This window comes from Saimiri boliviensis, chromosome 4 (assembly GCF_048565385.1).
Source record: "Saimiri boliviensis isolate mSaiBol1 chromosome 4, mSaiBol1.pri, whole genome shotgun sequence".
Classification (NCBI taxonomy): Eukaryota; Metazoa; Chordata; class Mammalia; order Primates; family Cebidae; genus Saimiri; species Saimiri boliviensis.
In genome coordinates, this window is record NC_133452.1 from 92,984,302 (window position 1) to 93,006,672 (window position 22,371).

The following is a 22,371-nucleotide window of genomic DNA, read 5'->3' on the forward strand; positions in this document are numbered from 1 at the left end:
CTATATGCTGTTTCCCAAGCATTAGTGTCATGACTATTGTGCAAGAAAGGAAAGCTTCCATGGTTACAAAATTCGACAAACTGAATACTATTTGATTCTCTTGGAAATAATATCATAGACTCTGGAAGTTGTACCCAGACCACAATATCTAAAGAGTAACAACAACACAAAATACAACAATAACAATATATAAAAAATTAAAAATAAATACATAAGAGATTCAGATATGCAGCTGGGTTGGAATCATTGGTTTGATCACAGGATGCCATCCCAGGGAACTTGGGGATGTGGTGTTGAGGGTCCTGATTACCTGGGAAGGTAGATAGGACAGTATCTATCCACTGTGAGCAGTAGGCAGTCTTCAAATACAGGAGATAAAAAAGGGAAGGATTCAACAAATGACTATTTTATTTACACAATGAAGTAATTCAGGCACATTCAATGCTGAAAAATAAATTCTCTAAAACATATCTCTGAACAAATTCAGTCATGACTATGTGTTGCATTTAAGTAATATAGTGTTCCACAAAGATATTTTTGATGGTTACATTGCTATAGCCTGTTTTTAGCAAAAAGTGTAATTGTGTATCAATGATGAAATAGCACCTCAACAAAATAATAATCCCATACCTATCCTCTGGTACCTCTAACTTCTTTATGAACTGAAAGTTATTTTACACATGTGTAGGTAAACCAGAGGAGGAATTAAGTAAATTAAGCAGGGTTAATTTCTCCTAGGAGTATTTTAGTAGTGATCGAAGCAGCCAGTTTTATATTCTGAAGGATGTAGACTTTGGATAAAAGATTGAAGGTCAAGTGGAATTTGAATAGTCCGAGAAGAAAGGAAACACAAATTATATAGAGGGGAAAATATGTGTAAAGTGTGGAGTTGAAAAATGAGTTTGTAATGTATAAAGAAGAGTGAAAAAAAAAAGAATTCCCAAATAACCAATACATTTAGGATTCTCTGCCTCTTTCTCTCACTGTTCCTCAGGAAGAGTTGTGTCTAAGTTATGTCTTTGAAAGGACTAGAAATACTCTCAAATATTATATTTCCAAACTTAGACAATAGCAGTAATTTTGATCAGTGTCAGAAAAAAAAAATCCACATATGATATGTCAAAAGCAACTCTTCCGCCAGGCATGCCAGGCTCTACAGAACAAGATCCTATTTGCTAAGCCAAGATGGCTACGATTTCTCGCCATCATGAACTCTGTTCCCATGGAACGACTCTTATTCCATCCCTTTTACACTTTATATTCATTTCTGCCTCCAAATCTTAGCTCATGTCATTTTCTCACTGAAAACATTCTCTATAGTTTTTGTTGCTTATTAAAGCCCCTTAAGGGCTCAAGCGAAGTTTTATGTTATAATTTTCATTATTAGCATATTGAGTCTTAGGCTGTGCAAAGGTGGGTACTTCTAGATATAGGAAGGACAATTCTTGATAATCTAGTTAATTCTTCAGAAAACAGAATTATTTCCTTGCTTTACAAATTATTGTCTAGGCCAGGTATGGTAGGTAGCTCATACTTGTAATCCCAGAACTTTGGGAGGCCAAAGTGGGAGGAGCCCTTGAGCCCAGGACAGGAGTTTGAGATCATCCTGGGCAACATAGAGAGATACCGTCTCTACAAATAATAATAGTAATAAATTATCCAGGTATTGTGGCATGCGCCTGTGATCCCAGCTAGTTAGGAGGCTAAGTCGAGAGGCTCACATGGGCCCAGGAGGTCGAGGATGTAGTGAGAAATGATCATACCACTGCACTCCAGCCTGGGCAGCAGAGTGAGACCCTGTCTCAAAAGAAGTGTCTAAAACAAAATAAAGCAGGATTTTGCTATGATAGTAATGATAGATATCCTCCTGAAGTCTAATAACATGGCAAACCTCTATTATCCCACCTCATAATGTTGGGTTTATAGAAGATGTTCAGTGAATACTCACAAGCATACATTGATTCAGCATAGGACCCTGAGCAAATCTGTTATACTATAGCTATATTTTGATGGATGGGCAAGTTTGGGAAATGTAAGCATCTCAGCACATAATAAATAAATAGGACCCCCCGTGTATAATATGCTTTCGAATCCAATATCCTACTGCTCCTACAACAAGCATGAGTGACGGGTAAGAAAGAGACTGCCCATTTTACAGATGAAGTGGTTGTGGTTCAGAGAGTTTAAATAATTTGCTCAAGATCAGAGGGTGGGTGTCAAAGCTGGAATCCAACCCTCATCTTATGATTTTGAATCTAGGGTGGAGAACAGGACTGGACGGCAAGTTGGTCCTAAGGAATCTTTGGGGAGGAGAGAGTTTGCCAGAAGAAGGGGCAGTCAAAGGGGAATCAGGAGTTTGAAATGTAAAGATAAACTTTGACTTGGGGTAGGTCTTGGGAAGCGGTGCAGCTGGCAGCCAGAGATTTCTCCTACAGCTTTCTAACAATCTCAGGGGGAAGGGTTTGGAATGAACATTAGCATATGACTATCCTCAAACTGTGTAGCAGGAGACAGTAGTTTCAGCCTGTTAGTGACCCTCTCAGTTTCTGGCCACTGAGAAGGTCACTAACCTTCCTCTGTAAGCTGTAAATTGGCAGTTAGAAAAGGGTTAAATCCATGTCTTTTGCAAAGGTGAATTACGTGGTTAGATATTTCCCAATCACCCTGTCACCACCTGTGAGGCCCACAGCTCTGTGTTCCATTTGCTGTCTGATATAATGCCCCAGATTGTTGCCTAGAGAGCTGAACAGTGCCATCTATTGGTAAGATTTGAAATACACAAGTTCAAAAGAGAAACAGCCACGTTCGTATTTCTTTGCCTTTTAAAACAAATAGTAACAATCATGCCAAAAGAGTGACCCTTCCAAAAGAAGTTATGACATCAGCAGTACACTTTATCTGAAGAACAACACACGACTCCAAGTTTCAGGATGAGGGATATTGTGTGACTCTTATTTTTGCAGAGAGCCCATCGAAGACTGTGTAAGCCTTTTAAAACCCCAATTAGAAAGAAACAGTACTAAGACCTGTATATCTGGGAAGTTCCTCATTGCTTAAGATTTCATCCTGAAGTATAAATAAGCAAATTGAAAGTATAGATTTAGGGCAGTAGTTAGAAATAATGAAATTGCTTTCTCTTTTAGGAAACTTGAGAAACAAACCTTCCTCTGGATGTGCCTGTGAGCTACAACCGAGCTTGAACACTTTCTAAATGGCTCCAAATTTCAAGATTACTTTGACAGTCACCTAGCTCTTAACTTTAATAAATGCAGTGTTCATGTTCCTTTGTACTGAATGGTCTATTTCTTTCCTTATAAAACTCTAAACCTCGTTGAATGTGCAATGGAAATGCTCTTCTGGGCAATATGGATAATTAAAAAATACTATGACAAATTATATATATATATATATACACACACACACACATAACTATATATATGTGTGTGTGTATGTGTGTGTGTGTGTGTGTGTGTGTGTATGCACACTGCACATATCATTTCCTGCTCAGATCTATACAAAAATTGCTAAGAAACAGTAAAATAGACAGTTTGGCCTTCAACCTTTTATCCACCCAAGAGAGCTAAGAAGGGGCTCAAAGAGGGTAGAGAAAACAGAGGAGAAAATGAAGGGTTGGATAATCTGCAAACTGAATAACTAAGTAATGACAAAACTGGATCATTGAAAAAAAGTTAGAAATTTTACCAGTTATTAGAGAATCATGCATGACCCTGGAAACTTGCTTTTTGTTTAAAAACAGGAGCCAGAATTATGAAATGGTTCAAGCTGGCTTATTCAAGTCTGTTGAGATGTCTCCTGATTTGCTTTTCAGACCCTTCGTGGTTCCAGAACAGAATGGCGTTAAATCACACTTCGCTGCCTCAGGACGAGCGCCTGCCACACTACCTTCGAGATGGGGATCCCTTTGCTTCCAAACTTTCTTGGGAAGCGGATTTAGTGGCTGGCTTTTACCTGACAATAATTGGTAAGTTTCCTTAATTCTTCTGTACAAAGGCTGCATTTAGAAAATTGATGAGCTGATGTGTTAATTTTGTAAAAGGATTTCAATACTTAAGTGGATAGTTTAGTAGAGGTGAAGAGGGGGGAAGGCAGAAGATGGAGTGGCATTATGGCACTCAATAAATGTTTCCTATAAATGACTCTTTATTATTATTAGGAATAAAATTCCATTGATAATCCGAAGAACTCTTACAGCAAAAATATTTATCTTAAGATTGTATTTCATTTTGGTTAATCTGGGAGTAGATTTACTTTCTGAATACCAAAATTAATGATAATGATATTTTATTTAAACAGAGTGCTTTTCTTTTCTAAAAATGTTTTTGATATAGTCATAAGATTTTAGATTGAGAATGGGCCTTAGAAATAATCTGGTTCAGTCTCCTGTTCTCACAGTTGAGCAAACTCAGTTGTGCCGTAGTGCTATAGTAATGGTAGAAATAGTGAGTTTACTTCACCTAAAAGTAAAGTTGTATCATGACAGCATAGCTAAGTCATTCTGGTGAGAGTTGAAAAATGTATTGGTGATAAATGGAAGAAAATCCAGGGTTAAAAAAGTTTTGTGCATAATTGACTAAGGGGTGAACCTGCTTCTAGACTGCTTGATCTCATTCATTCAGTAGCCACATGTGGCTTTTCCAAATTGAAGGGGGCTGTAGTGTAAATACTCACCAGATACTGAAGGCTCAGTACAAGAAAAAGTGGTACAAAATATATCATTAATAATTTTTAAAAATTAAATACATGCTGAATGTACAACATTTTGGGTATGTTAAGCTAAATAAAATATATTATTAAGATTAATTTTCCGGTAATTTTTTGCTTTGTTTAATGGCTACCAGAAAATTTTAGAATCCGTATGTGGCTTGCATTTCTGGCTTACATTACATTTCTATTGGACAGCACTAATCCAGACAATTAGGATTTAACCACCACACTTTTCTTAAATTTCAAATTGTTGTTTTAAGTTTGGGTGACCAGTGTGAAGGTGGGTTATGTCTTTCGGTTTGTTTGCCTTTAATTTTTCAAATGTTGGGTCAAACTTGCTCTCTCCCTCTCTTTTCTCTTTGTTTCTATCTTTCTCTTTCACCCTTCTTCCCTCCTTTCCTCCCTTTCTTTCTCTCCCTCTCTCATCTATTTATTACTAAGAATTCCATTTAACCTCCTGAAATTAGCTAAACTCATTAGAAAGTACTTGATATCCCTCTATGGTCAGTGCTTGAGGCAAAAGGAATTAATGTGATTCAACCAAATTCTGCTGTATGGTGATTCCCTGGGTCCTTGTCTTTATTGTTGTTAGTGTTTACTACTTTAAATCGTTTCTTATAAATGAGTCCTTATTTCTTTTCCACATAAATATATATTGCGCACCCACCCGTTGCCACTGTTTTAAGTTTCTGGGAATAGAGCAGCGAATAAAATGGGCAAACATTCTGCTGGTACAGAGACTATCTTATCTCTGTAAAATCCACATTTCATTTTTATTAAACTTAAGGACTTTTAATTACCAGAAAGGCAGAAAAATCAGCAGCTTATCAACTGAATTTAGCATAGCTTCATCACTTTCAAGGAATGAATTAAAAAGTAATGTCAATTTCTCCAGACTTCACAAAATAGAGAGGCGTATCAGTCCATTCCCAATCTTAAGCATGAAGGATTGCAGAAAGAGAGATTGCAGGGTGGAGAAATCAGGAGGATTTCCCACCTGATGCACATGGAGTTCAAAGGAAAATCTACAATCATATTCCAGTGGGTTTGCTGAGATGAAGCCAGAAAAATAGATTCAAAAAGAGTCCCCGGACAAGGGGGTGCTTCAGGAGGATCAGGGCGCTGGAAGGAGGAGCCAATGGTATGTTAGAGAACAGTCATGTAGGGTGAGCAGAGGGGTCGGCTGGAGGGGTTTGGACTCACCATTGACCCACTTCTTGGGCTTTGCTGTGTGTCTGGTTTTCAATCTCCTAGAATAGGCTAGTGTAGATGTGCCAAGATTTATTTATTTATTTTTTGAGATAGAGTCTCACCATGTCATCCAGGTTGGAGTGTAGTGGTGTGATCTCAGCTCACTGCAACCTCCACCTCCCAGGTTCAAATGATTCTCATGCCTCAGCCTCCTATGTAGCTGGCGCTACAGGTGCACATCACCCATGCTTGGCTAAGTTTTGTATTTTTTAGTAGAGACGAGGTTTTGTCATGTTGACCAGGCTGGTCTCGATCTCCTGGCCTCAAGTGATCTGCTCACCTCGGCCTCCCAAAATGCTGGGATTACAGGTGTGAGCCATTGTGCCTGGCCAAGATGTGTGTGCCCAGATTGCTTTTAAGGAGCCAGAGTGGAATGAACATTCTTGGTGGGCTTTGTTAAATGCTAGAAGTCTTAACAGACAATTGAAAGATAACAACATAAATCTGAGTTTGAAATACAGGAGAAATAAATTACAAACCCATTTTCCACCTTCTGTACATTTACCATTATTGTAAATACTACATTTATTAACAGTCAATATATATGATATTTTTGTATCCATAAATGATATAAGATTTGGTAATCTAAAAGTCTCCCCACTTTGGTCTTTACCTTCTTAATTTGTTTGTCTTTTCACTAACATTAAGAATAAATTTGTTTTCTCCTGGCACTCATCTATAACTTATTTATATTGCTTGTGGGAATAATTTACGTGCAAAATATAGAGAGATGACTTTTTTTTTTTTTTTTTTTTAAATAATGCTTTGGCCACTGGGTGAAACCTTATGAAGCAGGGTTGGTAAAGAAAATTTAAGGAAGGAAAAAAATATTCTCAAAAGAGGTGTAGACAGGTGAAGTTTGTTTAAATCAACCTTGTGTATCAAATGCATATGCATACTTATTTTGAATCTTCGTGGATACAAAGTAGGTGGCATTAAGTTTATAATTTTTCAAGCCATGTTTTCACATTTTACTTTCCCAATGGGCCGTCTTAGCTGGTTTCCTTGAATGAGACCTAAGTTTCATTTTAGTTGGTTTGCTCTAGAACTCCATAATCTCTGTTATTTTTCTCTTCCGCTTTAAGAAAGCTAAAGAGGTTTTAATGGACCATTAAGCAGCACTGACTCCAGGGAGTCAGAATTTCCCGAGCACAATGCAGTTAGTTCCTGGTGGTTTCATACCATCAGCTGAATCACACATTTCTTTCTTTGCCCCCAAATGAATTGTGGTGGAGAAGTAGAAATTAAAATAGAAAACTCTGGGTTTCTCCTGTTAATACTCTCCTTATTCCTTACTACCAAAGGCAGCTGTACCAGATTCTCATTTATACACAGCTACACTATGAAGCAAGAATTCCTGAAGAAATCTACTCTACATGTTAAGCTATGGAAGTAGGTGTATTCTTTTCTTAAATAAAGTCAGTAGGGATTGGGTCTTTTTGGATTTAAACTGGGTTTCTAAGAACTTTCAAACAGTTTCGTTGTAATGCCAAAGTCAATTAGTCATTAATAAAAAGATATTAAAAAGTGGGAACACACGGCATTGTTGGTAGGTTCGTGGGTTGAGGGTCACTTTCTCTCCCCTTGGTGGGAGGGACAGTGCCAGGTTCTCGATTGTCACCTACTTACCCTTGATATTTAGTCCAGTAGCAGCTGAAGGCTGTCCTATCTGCCAGACACTCAGTGTCCACATCTCCCAAAGAGGTGAAAGTCCTGGGACGTCCCTGGGAGATGTCCGTTTTCTTGAAGGGAGTTACGCCGGTGGTACCTGGCCTCTGCCTCTCTTGAACACTGGTGCTCTCTTAGGAGTTCACAGTGATGCCGAAGGCAACTTCTTTGGTTGGCTTCATCTTCAGAATTTGTCAAGAGCTAAGGGTTTAACCCTACTTCTCAGAGGGAGGGAGTTCTATAAAGCCAATAATCTATAAAAATGGCAGAGGAAAGTACTCCACCCTGGGGGCCAGTACAAGAACTGACCATTGGGATTCCCACACTTTCCTGAGCCTCACTGGGAAGTTAGCGAGGCCTTGTTCTGGGTAAGTTCAGTCTTATAATCCCTGACTCCGCCCCATTGGCCTGTCACTCACAACTCACGCTGTTTATTTCATCTTCTTAATTTAGATTTTTTTATTTAGAGTCCTTTCACTACCCGCTAAATCTATGGTGTCCATTTTTGAAGTTGAGAAGCGTTTCATATCTGAGTGAGCTCTAAGTCCCAGTTTTAACGACGGGAATTTTTATTTTTCCTTGTAGGGATTCTGTCCACGTTTGGAAATGGGTATGTCCTTTATATGTCTTCTAGACGAAAGAAGAAGCTGCGGCCTGCTGAAATAATGACTATCAATTTAGCGGTCTGTGATCTGGGGATTTCAGGTAACAAAACCATGCTACTTTTTCTTTGTGAGTGCAAAGTGCCCCCCATTCTGAAGTACTCACTGGCTCAGATGTCACCCCCAACGTCGCTTCCCTTCATAGCTCCTTCTGCTCTTTTAGAGTTTCGTGGCAGGTCAATGGGGTGCTGTCTGACTGACAAGATCGTTCATTTAATAGTTATTGCGTCTTTTCTGTGTGTCAGGCATGTCAGATTCTGAAGACACAATTTGAAATAATACATGACACCTTCGATGTCTCAAAGTGTAGTGGGCTAAACGATTCAGAAATCAGAAATTATGAGGCAAGTTCCAGATCACTGTTTCAAGCTTCTTTACACCCCTCCAACTGTTATGAAGTCTGATTAAAATAAACATCAACAGAGGAGTCTTGAAGGGTACATGACAGTGAAAAACAGTTGAGAGGTGAATATAGGAAGAGGAGAGAGGTGCCCTGTTGATGATATATGTAATCATGGCGTAGTGATAAATCACAAGCATAGGAAGCTTCTGGCTCAGTGGTCCTCAAACACGACTCACAAAGTATCATCTGCGGAAGTTCTGATTTAAGTGGTTGAGAATGTTAGCTGGGTATCAGGATATTTAAAATGAGAATCTACAGGTAAGTGAATGTGTGAACAAAATTGAGAACCACTGGCTTCTTTTTCGCTTCTCTAACAACACAGAAAGGAGGGGTTGGAATAGAATTTCTCTTTCACTATGATTCACTTTTAAAAACATGAATCATTTTAAGTAAATTATTCTTCACTTTCTTCTATACAACTGCAGAGTTGCTTAGATAAACTCGAATCTGTCTTTGAATCCCAACATCTGCTATTTAGCTTATGGTTTAGATCATTAAGAGTCGGGTAATTTGTTTGAACATACACCGCAGCTCCTCTTACCATTAGAAACTTGTTAGTAGTTTCCCATCAAAAGCCTCCTTTAAACAATGTTTTCAGGCTGGACATAGTGGCTTGCACCTGTAATCCCAAAGCTTTAGGAGGCTGAGATGGTTAGCAAGTTTGAGGCCATGAGTTCAGAGTGAGACTTCATCTCTACAAAACAAACTTATTCTTGAAGTCTGAGTATCGAGTAAAACAAAACAAAACAAACAAAAAGTAGCTGGGCACTTGAGTCCAGGAATTCAAGGCTGCACTGAGCTATGACAGTACCACTGCACTCCAGCCTGGGTGAAAAAGCGAGAGCTCAATTAAAAAAAAGAGTTTTCTGATATTTGTCTCTCTCTTCATAATCGGTTTTTCTGCCCATCTCTAAAAACAAGGCTCAGTAATAATCATCTGCATATCGAATCACTAGCGCACAGCAGATGTGTGCTTACAGTTTCGATGGTCTTGGTATCAGGGAAGCCTTTACTTAGTATGGACCTGCATTAACATTATGAACTCTTACGGTGAATGCACGTACACCTTAGGGAGAGCATGATACGCCTGGTCCTTTTCTGTGAAAATAATCAGGGCAAACCCCAGGGGTATTTGCGAGTCTGCAAAATAGCTGCCATTCTTACTTGTTGCCACGCGATGGCGGTGTCGCAACAGGAACGGTAGCTTTCTTGGCCAGCTCGCCCCAAGGGCCCCTAAGGCGCTCTACCTGGTGCGGAGCTTACCATGGCTGAATGAAACGTCATTTCAGCCACATCCTTCACCGGTGAATAATATCAGGCTCATGGCTGGATTAGACTAGGCTTGAATAAAAATGTCCTTAATTGGCCTGGTACATTGAAAAATGCTTTCAACCAGTCAAGTCTGCCGGAGAATGGCACAAACCGCCTCATTACTCTGCTTATGATTTCAGGGTAATTCACCAGAAAACACTTTCTTTCATATAACAGCTTTCTCTAACCAAGATCAGGTGTTCAACTTCTGAGCATGTATAATACATTTTCCCTTCCAATAAACCTTAAACCTTTGTCTGCTTTATTTATCTATTTTTTTTTCTTGTTCAGCTGTATTCCATTATAAGCAGCTCCTGAAGGCCATAGGTATGGCATCTATCAACTAATACTTGTTGACTAAATATCAAAGGTTCCCAGTCACTTTTACGTATTAGGATAACCTGGAGAGTTATAAAAACATGAATAATGCCTGAACTCACTCCAGATAAATAACAATATTGAGAGGTTTGTGGGGAGGGATGGAACCCTGCATATGGATCTTTCAGAGCAAAGCAAAACAACCCATCCTGCGATTCTAATGTGCAGCTGAGCTCTGGAAACATTCTACTAAGTGGAAGAGGGAGAGGGAAATTCTAGATGATACCCCAAAGGTTAATCCAAAGCGCCACTGAAGGAGAAAGCCTGAAATCGCGTTTGCTTATCAGGATCCCAGGCACAACAGACATAATTTCACTCCACTGTCACTTTCTCCTGTCATTTTGCTGCCTTTAGCACCAACCTGGCTGACACCCACCTGAAGCCTTTTAGTTTGCTGTTTTCTCTGCCTCTAATCCTTTCCCTTCAGAGTTTGTTTGACTTCCTTCCCATCGATTTAGGTGTCTACCTAAATGCCACATCTCAGAGAAGTGTTCCCCTAATATGTTTATGTAAAGCAACAATTTCTGTCTACCTGCTTTCTCTGCTTTATTTTCCTTCACAGTGCTAATCACTACCTATCATCCTGTTATACCACATCTTATATTAAAAATTTGGGTGCTTTTCTTTTCTTTTCTTTTTTTTGGTCTGCTTTCCCTGTTAGAAAATAAACTTGTCAGTCTTGATCTTCACTTTGTCCTCTAGCACCTTGCTCTGGGTTTCTTACATAGAAGGGACTGAAAAATTTGTTGTTGAATGGAAAAAAAACCCTACCCCCCCAAAACCCAAAGTAGACGAATGCTTTCTAGCAAGTAAAAAAAGAAAAACCCGAACAGTTATTTTACACTGCATTTCCTTGTGGCCTCACTAGAATGAGGAGGCTCTCACGTGAGGGCGGCCAGTCTGGCGAGCTGAAAGGTGGCCCTAACCATCAGCTAGAGGAGATGAGTGTCTAGCTTGCAGAAGACACTCAGGAAATATGTGTTGATTGACTGAACTAACAGGAACTCCTAAATACTTTTGTATACCATACAGGAACACATCTGGGAGGGCTGGGAGCTGACACCTGCAGCCTGTGAATGTCAGCTACTTAGCTTTCCTAAAGCACTGAGGTTAGGGAACCTTCTTTTATGATGCAGATCAGTTAGAGGTTTGAAGAGCTTCCTCAGCACATTCTTTTATATGAGGGTCTGAATACAATGGCTGAATAGGGAGGACTTCAGGGTATGATGTAAAAGTAGCAGAACGCTTTCTAGAAAGTTAAAAAAAAAAAAAAAAAAGTAATGGTGGTCCAAGGAATATCTTAAATCCCAGAAATCTGGATCTGAATCTGGTCGTAAACAGCTTGGACCTCACGTTTGCTGAAATAGCTATGCCGTATTTGAATAAGATATAACTCAACAGAACAAGAAAAAAAGAAACGACTGACACAGAAGGAAACATGAAAATCTGGTTCTGACTTTAACAAAAGGGATTTTTAGATAAAATTCCTAAACAATTTTTTTTAAAACAGTGACTTTTTTTTCTTTGAAAAAGAGCATGACTTAGAAGCTGAATATATAAAACAGCTGAAAAAAAGGTCTTTTCTGATTGACAGAAAGCGGAGGATGCAGCCCTGGTTGCTTGATATTTCTTTCCCTAAATAACCTACCTACTTCCCCTTCAGGGGTCTCTCTCTTTCTCTCTCTCAGAGTAGCTCTCTCTCTCTCTCTCAGAGTAGCTCTCTCTCTCTCTCTCTCTCTCTCTCTCTCTCTCTCTCTCTCTCTCAGAGGAGCTCTATGAATCCCCTGTATAATAATTAGGGTCCTCTCCAAATCTAATAATATCCTCCCTCCTTCACCTCCCCCCATCATATTGCTTCCCTGTGAACATTCAACTTTCTGGAGTTTTTAAAGCACTTTTTATTCATTGATAATAACAAAGAAATAGCAAAAGACTAAATATGTTCTATTTTTTAAATAAATAAAAGGACAAATTCGCATTTCTGAAAAAGCTGTCCTCATCATTCTTTAAAATGTTTGGAACTCGCATCTTCTTTCTCCAGTGCCCTTTATAATCTGTCTTCTCCAGAGTGCTGTTAAACCTCCTCCTTTTCTAAATTCACAGTGGTTAGTTCCCACTGATTCTCTAATTAAGGCTTTCTCTGATAACCTCTCTCTTTACCCTCCCAAACCCTTTCACAGACACTTAACTCCTAAAATGCAAGGTTACCTTGGGGTGGTAGAAACCAAATTCCTCCTAGAAGGATGTAGCTGCCAAAAGAGAGAAAGAAAAAAAAACCCAATTCCCCTTTGCATTATAAGGAATCTCACACTTCATACACTCTGGTTTGAAAATGCCCCACTTGGAGGAAGACGATGAAGTGGGTGGAAATCACCATTTTGCATATTCTTTTTGTCTTTCTCCTCTTTTTCCTCATTTTCTCTTTCTCCATCTCTTCTTTCCTCTATTTATTAAGATGATTTTCTGGAAGTTTGATTATTAAGAAAAGTTGCATTGGTCCCAGGAATGTAAGTATGTTTCCAAAACAAATCTATTAATAACCAACATTAACAGATTCAATGGGAAAAAAAGTTATGAGCACCTCAGTAGATGCAGAAAAAGCATTTAATAAAACTTAATATCTATTTCTGGTAAAAAAGAAAAATATTAACAGACTAGTGTGAGAAAGAACTTCCTAGAATAGAAAACTTGTGCTTGAAATAATAGTCAGACATTTGATACATGGCTTCTCTCTCTTAGCTTTCAAATCTTCATTTGGACTGCAACAAAATATTAAAAGTGACCAGATTGTTGTCACTGGCTACTAATATTATGCCTGGAATTTCTGAAGCCAGGTTCTCTTTGAGACAGTTTTTTAAAAAGTAATAATTACTTAAAAGTTTTCCTTCGATATCCTTTCGCTGTCTTTGGCTATTGAGATGGAAAGTCCTCTCTGGGTAGCTTCAAACTGAGTTTATTCACAGATAACTACTGGACTTTATGAATTTGGAAAATCTGTGTAATCAAGGGTGTGTGTGTGTGTATGTGTATGTGTGTGTGTATGTGTGTGTGTATGTGTGTGTGTGTGTGTGTGTGTGTGTTCACATGTGCCCCTGTGCTTAGGGGAGGAGGTTCAGGTGAGTTGGGGTAGGTGGGGAAATAGTAACCGTAGGGAACGTCTGCTGATAACTCACTTGGTGCTCTAGTTGTAGGCAAGCCGTTCACCATCATCTCTTGCTTCTGTCACCGCTGGGTGTTTGGCTGGATTGGCTGCCGCTGGTATGGATGGGCTGGATTTTTCTTTGGCTGTGGAAGCCTTATCACCATGACTGCTGTCAGCCTGGATCGATACTTGAAAATCTGCTATTTATCTTATGGTAAGTTGGCAGGTTTCTCATTCCCTGACAGTTAAAGCTAGGTGGATCGAGTGTTAGAACTGTACGTGTTTTACGCAGGTAATAAACAAAGACTATTAATAACCTCAGAGATCAAGAATATTTCTACTTATAGCCTATCTTGTTCTGACATGTTTAAGGATTTGTACCTATGTCAAAGTAGACTTCTTTTAATTCATATTTTATAGCAATGTCTGGTGTTTGGCTACAATGCTTTTTAGAAAGTATCATTTTCTGGTATAGCGTGTAAGATTCCATCATGTTTTTCCATGCAAACAAAAGAAACAAAGTGCATCGAAATGGTGTTAAGTCCAAAATGTTTAGCTCATTCCCCACCTAGTAAGTGTAATTATTAGAAAAGTTGTTTAAGATTCTCCCTTAGGACTCGTGCTCCCTGTGATTTCAGAGATAAGGAATTCCAAAAAGTTCACCTCCAAGTTAGAGTCATGTAGCTGTTTCTGCATGCAAGGACACACATGTAGAAATATCACGCAACATATTTTTTTGTTGTTGTGGTATTGGTTGGTAGAAAGATAAGTGTTTACAAGAATTGGTGAATCAGCAGAAAATAAGTTTCCAAGGCCTCATTATATATATTTTTAATGATTAGACTATTCTACAGGCTAAAAATAATTCCTAGTACTTTTGTTTCTTGGCACTCTCGGAATTTATTAAACCTGAAAGAATTGCATTTGGGCCTTTAAGTTTAATGTTGAGAACCAGCCACAACCAAGGAATAGTACTGACTTCCTCTGCATAAAGCTCCTTTGATTGTCAATCTGTCGATTAGCGTGGTTGTGACGGATGACAGGCTGTGGTGTCAGAGCAGGGCCTGGAGACTGAGGTGGGAAAAATCAAGTTGACCTGACACTGTCAATGTGGTGGAATCTCCCTTTGTATTGATACAGTTTATAGTTCCCAGACTCCAGAGAATCCATGCTTGGGTGAGTGGAAGACAGGGACTTGTGAACCACCCTCTTCATCATCAAGCACTCTTTTTTTTTTTTTTTAAGTTTACATCTCCTTTTTTAAACATTTAAAACTTCCAATAGAAATAGCTTGAATCAAAATTTCCAATAAGATATAAAATATACAACTATACATATTCTGTATGACATCAACATCTAATTCTTTCTATAGACTTATTTTTGTTCATACCAAAGAGGTTTTAAATTTAACTATAGATTTCATAGATAAGAAGGCAAAAAAGTTAAACTTCCTAAGAGTATTTGAGAAATGCTAAACCCTGATGACTCTGTTCTTAAATATTTTCTTGAGTTTAGGCTTTGTCAGTTAAAGAGATGATGACGCCCACTGCCAGGATCATTGCAGGTCGTAACTCCGTATGTGGGAACTGTGTATATTTTCCAGCTTTTTCTAAGGTTGAACCTCAGTAGTGTGGTTTCATCATTTAATCTGATGCACTATTAAACCCTCCACACAGCGTCCCAGAATGTTGGAATTAGAAGGTCGCTTGGGGACATGTAGACTTTTCTCCCATGTAACGTGGTAAACTGTTTTAAGGCATCCCTGAGAGACGACCAATTGGCCTCTTCTTGAATAATTCCAGTGACCAGTGACGGGGAGCTTACTACTGCACAAGGCAGCCCATTCTCTGATTGGTCTGCTCTCATTGTTACAATGTTATTCCTTATATTAAGACAAAACTGCCTCCCAGTAACCTCCACCCATTGGTCCTAGTTCTGACTTCTGGAGCAACACAGAACCAATCTACTAATCTACTCCCTCCTGTACTTGACAGCCTTTCACCATACTGGAATGTAAGTATAAAACACCTCACAAGTAACCCTAACCATAAATGCTTATACGTATGCCTATGCACATTCCCGTGAATATATGTGATTACCTGTGCCAATGTTTTATCGGTTTTAATGGAGAAGCAAGAGCTGATTTATAGCGTGGCTACATGATTGCTACCCCTAACTGGTTGGGCATGAAATTTGCATTTCATAATAAAAAATGCCACGCATTTGATAAAATGGAGACAATAGAATATAGAAACAATCTGTTATATTTCTTGTCAGTGCTAAATGAGATACACTTACACAGGAGTAAAACTTTCATGTTAATGTAGCACTTTCTAGTTCGCAAAGCAGGCCCCTTACATTATTTTATTTAACCCATATGCAATATAGTCTTATTTCCTTCATTTTACTGCTAAGGACACCAGATATCTAGAAAAGTTACATGTACAAGGTCAAAGACTAGACATAGAAGAATTAGGCCTTACTGGCTTCTCAAATCTCGCATTGCACTAAGCAGAGGCAGGCCTCGAGTCTATGTTGAAGTAATCATCTAGCTTTTGTCAAATGTATTTTGATATTTCTTCTCTGCTAAAAACAAAACCAAGGCAGTAAGGAGTCACTTCCCCAGCCCTCTTCGTTCGAGGTGATGAGTGAGGTGTGAAGGTAATTTCCCGTGGAGGCTGCTGCACTAAATCAGGCCGACCTGTCTTTGGGGGTTGTGTTGAATTCTGAAAATGATCACTAGTGCTTTACAGCTTTCCTTAGATGACTGCACTATTTCCTCCGCTTGGAATTCTCTTTTGGTTAACAGAAACTAGTGCTGAAAAAACGGAGCTCATTTTTTTGCCTTCCTGAAAATATCTTCACAGAATTACTTTTGCAGAACATGATGCAACCTACCTAGATTCTCTGCCTCTCCCGCTGCGGCTGTGTGAGTGCGATTGCTGTGTGAATGACGTTTGAAGACTCCAAACCTGCTCCACAAATTACCAAGCACAGTCAATCGCTTTAACCTCACACCATAGTGTTACGACCACAAGCCACCAAGCCCCTTCCAGGAGTTCTTAGGAAGTCAGAGGAGACTAGCAACACAAAAGCTGTTAGGAGGAAGGGCATTTTAAAGACACAAGCTATGTTTTATGATTCCTCACCTCCCAGAAGGATTCTCCCTGGATGATCCACTAACACACCCTTTCCGAGATGTTTTCTCAAGGGCCTCCACTGTCTTCAGCATCCTTTCATCTCTTTCCTGTCCCTTTTCCCAGCTTTTGTCCCTTCTCCCTCCCAAAGCTCCCAGATGCCTAGAGAAAACCTTCCAATTGTGTTCTCCTGGAGAAAGGCCCAAGCTCTGGAACTTTCTTCCGTTTACTCCACTCTCCCTCAGGCTTCAGTTATCTGCCCAGGTCTCCCAGAAATCAATGGAATAAATCTTTGGAGGTGGAATTTGACATATCGAGGGGAGGTATCTGGGTGTAGGGCAGATTACATGCCGGTAATGCTTTTCTTCCGCCTCCAGGGGTTTGGCTGAAAAGAAAGCACGCCTACATCTGCCTGGCAGCTATCTGGGCCTATGCTTCCTTCTGGACCACCATGCCCTTGGTAGGTCTGGGAGACTACGCACCTGAGCCGTTCGGAACCTCATGCACTCTGGACTGGTGGCTGGCCCAGGCCTCGGTAGGGGGCCAGGTTTTCATCCTGAACATCCTCTTCTTCTGCCTCTTGCTCCCAACGGCTGTGATTGTGTTCTCCTACGTAAAGATCATCGCCAAGGTTAAGTCCTCTTCCAAAGAAGTAGCTCATTTCGACAGTCGGATCCATAGCAGCCATGTGCTGGAAATGAAACTGACAAAGGTAACTGCATTACTCTGTAACTGCATTACGTGTAAACACGTGTTTTCTGACCACTTAAAACTTCGTAAGGTAAAAAGGATAGGGAATGCTGGAGACTGAGAGAACTTAGAATCTCTATTCTTTACATACTCCTGAACTCTGTGGATGATTGTCTAAGCCTTTCTTCGTGATATCTCTCTCCTCTGTTTCTGTCTCTGTTCCTCCACTTCTCTCTTCTCTCTCTCTCTCTCTCTCTCTCTCTCTCTCTCTCTCTTTACACATACACACACACTCACACACACACCTTTTTAATATCTACCAAATTTGTATAACCCGTCCATTGGGGGCTTATCTTCTCTACTGAATAGGATAGTATTGATTCATATGCATTATTTCGGTAATAAGAATAACTTTTATGAATCATATAATGCCTGACAGTGCTTACTGTGTTGCATGGACTTTGGGGCATGATTAGGGACATTCTACCACTCAAATTATTTATACAGTAAGAGTTTGTGTGCTGTCCCAAGGGAAGCTTGTGTTAAGAACACGAGCAGTTTCTGCAGGCTTGAGTACCATGGTAAATGGTAGTTTCAGAGGTGGCAGATCTTCAGATATGGTGGAGTAAGGAAAAGAACAAGACTAGAGTTTAATCCCATCACCAGTTCCAGCCAGGTTTGGGACCTAGAACTAGATATTTAGCTTTGCTGAATCCCTATTTCCTCATTTGTGTAACAGGAATAGTAATATCTGTCTCATTGGGTTATGGTGGGAAGTTAAAGCAACCGTGGTTTCTCCTTTTTATACCTGTTAGGAATTACTGGTAAAGTCTAAAGCAGTGGTCTTCACACTTTCATGTTTTTTTCCCCCCTATATTGAAAAAATATTTTCCAACACATGCCCTCAATATAAATGACATACAGGTAATACCATCAAACTTTGTATTAAAGATTAGCACCCCTAATTTTTGTCTTCTATTTTAAAGATAAAAATAAAGGTAGATTGAAGTTATAATTATTTCTTCCTGTATCCCAATCAATCATGTTAATTGGTATCCTACCCTCAAATGTTCTTACAGTTCACTTTGGAGACCACTGGTCTCAGGGACCCATAGGAACACAGTTCCCTCCAGATAACAGATGGCTTCTTAAGTCAGAGCCTGGGTTCTGGTAATATTCCTTTCTCCAAATTGCAAAATTTTTGGAGTTGTGCAAAGATCTTTTGGTTGCATATTGTATTAGTCTTCTCTCACACTGTTAATAAAGATGTACCCAAGATGGGGTAATTTATAAAGGAAAGAAGTTTAATTAACTCACAGTTCCACATGGCTGGGGAGGCATAACAATCATGGCAGAAGGTGAATGAAGAGCAAAGTCACCTCCTACATGTTGGCAGGCAAGAGAGTATGTGCAGGGGAACTCCCTTTTATAGAACCATCAGATCTTGTGAGACTTAATCAGGGTCACGAGAGCAGCATGGGAAAGTCCTACACCCATGATTCAGTTACCTCTCACTGGGTCCCTCCCATGACAAATGGGAATTATGGGAGCTACAATTCGAGATGAGATTTGGGTTAAGAGGACAGCCAAACCATATCACATGCTGTGAGCTAGATTCCTGATGGCTCCAGTTGACTGTTATGTCCAAACTCTACATGCCAAATAGAGGAAGCTTTGAGGGATGTTTTCATCACTCTAAATCTACACTGATAGCTTAATAATAGAATAGTTCTTGGACAAAAATGCAGCCTTAGGGGGCATGATCTTCTGTCTTATAATTGGCTATAAAGTAGGAAAATATTTTCATGAAATGAAGCATTATGAGTTAGGTTCTTCTTTTCTAGCTTTCCCTTTAGTTCTTATATGCAACTTTCAAAAAAGAAATTTAAATAAATCAATGCTAGTTAAAGTTGAATTATATGTAATCCAAATCCTACTACTTACCAGGTACTATTTTAGAAACTGGGCAAATTACCAATGATGACAATTTTACTTTTCAATAGTTTGTGGAAGTATGCCCAGGAAACGATGTGTAGACATCCATCACACTGGTATGTGACATTGAAGTTTACTTTGTTGCCCTGTAGTTTGACATAGTATACAGTTGCTGCAATGTCTCAGAATGTGCTTTCTTCTTGCCATCCCCCATATATCATTGGCCCTGATACTTTGTTGCTCTTGCTCAGTGAATCTGGATCCTGATTGCCACAAGTCACTTCTTCAGTTTCTCCCAGTTTGTTACCCATTGTCTTCTCGCCTGTCAGTTGAACTGCTCAACTTGACCTCCTTGAATTCTAGCATCTTGTCCTTTGTGTATTCTTGAGGAGTGAGATGCTTGTTTAGTCAATGCTTCTGGAACTCATTATACATATGAGATATAGCTCAGTGCATACCATTTAATTTGATTTGTTATTGTTCTGCTTGGCTTGGACTGGGTAGATCAAATAGGCTTGCCCTTGAGCAGGTTAACCAAAGAAATGTTAAATGAAGTGTAGGAATAAATATATGTAATTTTGTTATGTATATTCTTTTAATTTATATACTGAATATTATATCATATAATATGTAATATATTAACATGTATTAAAATAACCTAAATACAAAACATTTCTAATTGTTAATATTTGTGCAGAAAATTTAAGCCAAAATTCAACCCATATTAAAAAATGAATCTAGTCAATGTTTAGACCAGTAAGTGCTTCTAGAACTCATTATATGTATGAGACAATGCTTTTGGAACTCATTATGCATATGAGGTATCACTCAGTGCACATGCCATTTAATTTAGTTTGTTTTTATTATTCTGTTTGACATGGACTGGGTAGATCAAATAGTTAGGCTCACCCTAGACCAGGTTAGCCAAAGAAATGTTAAATGAAATGTAGGAATACATATGTATAATTTTGATATGTATATATGTATATTCTTTTAATTTATATACTTAATAACATTATATCATATAATATGTAATATATTAATATGTCTATATTTCATTCATTTGTATAAACTTATATTAAAATAACCTAAATACAAAGCATTTCTAATTATTAATATTTATGCAGAAAATGTAAGCCAAAATTCAACCCATATTGAGAAATAACATAACTATTATGACCTCTTCAGTACTACATTTAAACTATTTTTAATTACTGCTCAATTTTGACCTTGATTTTTCCTACTGAGTAAAAATAAGTGGAAACCACCTTATACTGGGCCCTTCCGTAGCCTTAGAAATGTTTCTGCTCATTTAGTTACTGCTCAGGATTGTCAATTTGCTTGCTCACTTGGCGATTCTCATCTTCAGAACAGCTTGGTCTAAAAGCTGATTACTTAAAGCTTATCTTCTGGGATTCAGGGATCAAAATCACTTAGTTTTCTGTGTATTCTAATTATTTCTAGTTGGGTTATTACTGGGGCCAGTATTCTGTAGGTCTGATCTCATCAAGCTAAATGTTGGCATTCTGTCTACAACCTTTCTCTACTTGGTAGCTTTCTTCAAATTAATTTTAAAAAAGATGGTTTTGCTAGACTTTTGTAAGCCTGAAATTTCACAGGCTACAAACAGAGGTGTACTATATATATCCTTATATTTCTATGGCTCAGCATGATCTCACTTCTATGCCTTCGTTTGACCTTGTAAAACGAATCTCTTATTGAACAATCAAGACAAATTCAGTCATACAGTAATTTCTCCCCTCTTCCTAGAATTACCTAAAAGTTTCAGGAAAGTTTTCATGATGTCGGTGCTAATGGGTAGGGGACTCCTGGCCTGGGTGTTGTCATTCGTTGACCCTGGCATTGCTGAGGTATTTAGGGTTTCTTGGGGTCTTAGCTTTAGTTGTCATGGATCACTTTGCACCTTCGTTGTTCCAACTCTAAGGCCTATTTAGGCTCATCAGCACTGTATCCTACTTCCCCACCCTTCTGCTGCAACCCATCAGGTGTATCTTGGGTCTCGGTTGGGACCCTGAGAAGTGAGGCACACGTTTTCTGCTTTCACATCTCTTGAGAGTGCTATTGTTTTCCCACCCCCATCCCTGGCCTTTGGTGCTCAGCTCAGTAGGGTAGGTTCAGGACACCTTCTGAAGGTAGGTTACCAACTCCTCTGATGTCCCCAGTTGCCTTGGAGGGTAGGTCCAGTACCTACTCTGGAATGGGAAAACTGGCTCATATTTCCAAGTACATTCTCTAAATTTTTCACATAGTAATCTTAATGCCCTGAGTCCTTTAAGCCTCTGATTGTGGATGCTCAGTCATTTCTTCCCCCACACTCAAAACCCTTTTTCTCAAGTATTTTCTTTCCTGTGAGTTTCAAATTTCTGTTTTGAAACTCAGAAATTGAGAAATGTATGTTTTACTTCTTTGGGTATTTTTGCTTGTAAAAACAGTCACACAATGCAGTGAACACTCTTGCTGCTGATTAAACAAGGGGAATGATAGAGTCACTGCCTGAGGGGTTCTTCCTGCCTTCTGCACAAAGACCATGGCATTGCAATAAAGAGTTTAATAGACATGAGGCAGGCCACGCCAGATGGGAAATGGAGTGAGTACCCAAATCAATCTCATCCAAAGCTTGTAAGTGAGGGGTATCTCAAAGGCAGTTTGAGTGAAGGGGTGGGGATTGCTATGCAATGGGTGTTTGCTGCGACTCGTTGGGTTGGGGATGAAATCATAGAAGGTCGAAGCTGTCCTCTTGAGCTGAGTCTGCCCAGGTGGGGCCATAGGAGTCATGGGGTCCAGGTGGAGCTATGAGTGTCAGACATTCAAAAAAAACCTGAAAAGATACCTCAAAGGGCCAATCTTAGGTTCCACAATAGTGACATTATTTGAAGGAGTAATTGAGGAAGTTGCATATCTTATAACCTTCAGAATAATGGCTGACAATCAGTTATGTCTGCACCTTAGCAGAACTCAGTCTCCTCTCCTCTGCCTGTTTGAAAGCCTCCCGTTAGTTTTTCAAAAGTGCTTGGGTTTGGAGAAAAGCCTGTTATCATTTAAACTTTA

At 39.1% G+C, this 22,371-nt stretch overlaps 1 protein-coding gene across 1 annotated transcript in view; it reads left to right on the forward strand.

Moving 5' to 3' along the window:
* Positions 1–3,852: 3,852 nt before the first annotated feature.
* The window catches only part of OPN5 (opsin 5), a 29,592-nt gene continuing 11,073 nt past the window's right edge, over positions 3,853–22,371 (forward strand). The window contains exons 1-4 of the mRNA XM_003923093.4: positions 3,853–3,982; positions 8,230–8,349; positions 13,584–13,754; positions 17,055–17,389. Coding sequence (XP_003923142.2) covers positions 3,853–3,982; positions 8,230–8,349; positions 13,584–13,754; positions 17,055–17,389 — 756 coding nt within the window. The remainder of the gene's footprint in view (positions 3,983–8,229; positions 8,350–13,583; positions 13,755–17,054; positions 17,390–22,371) is intronic.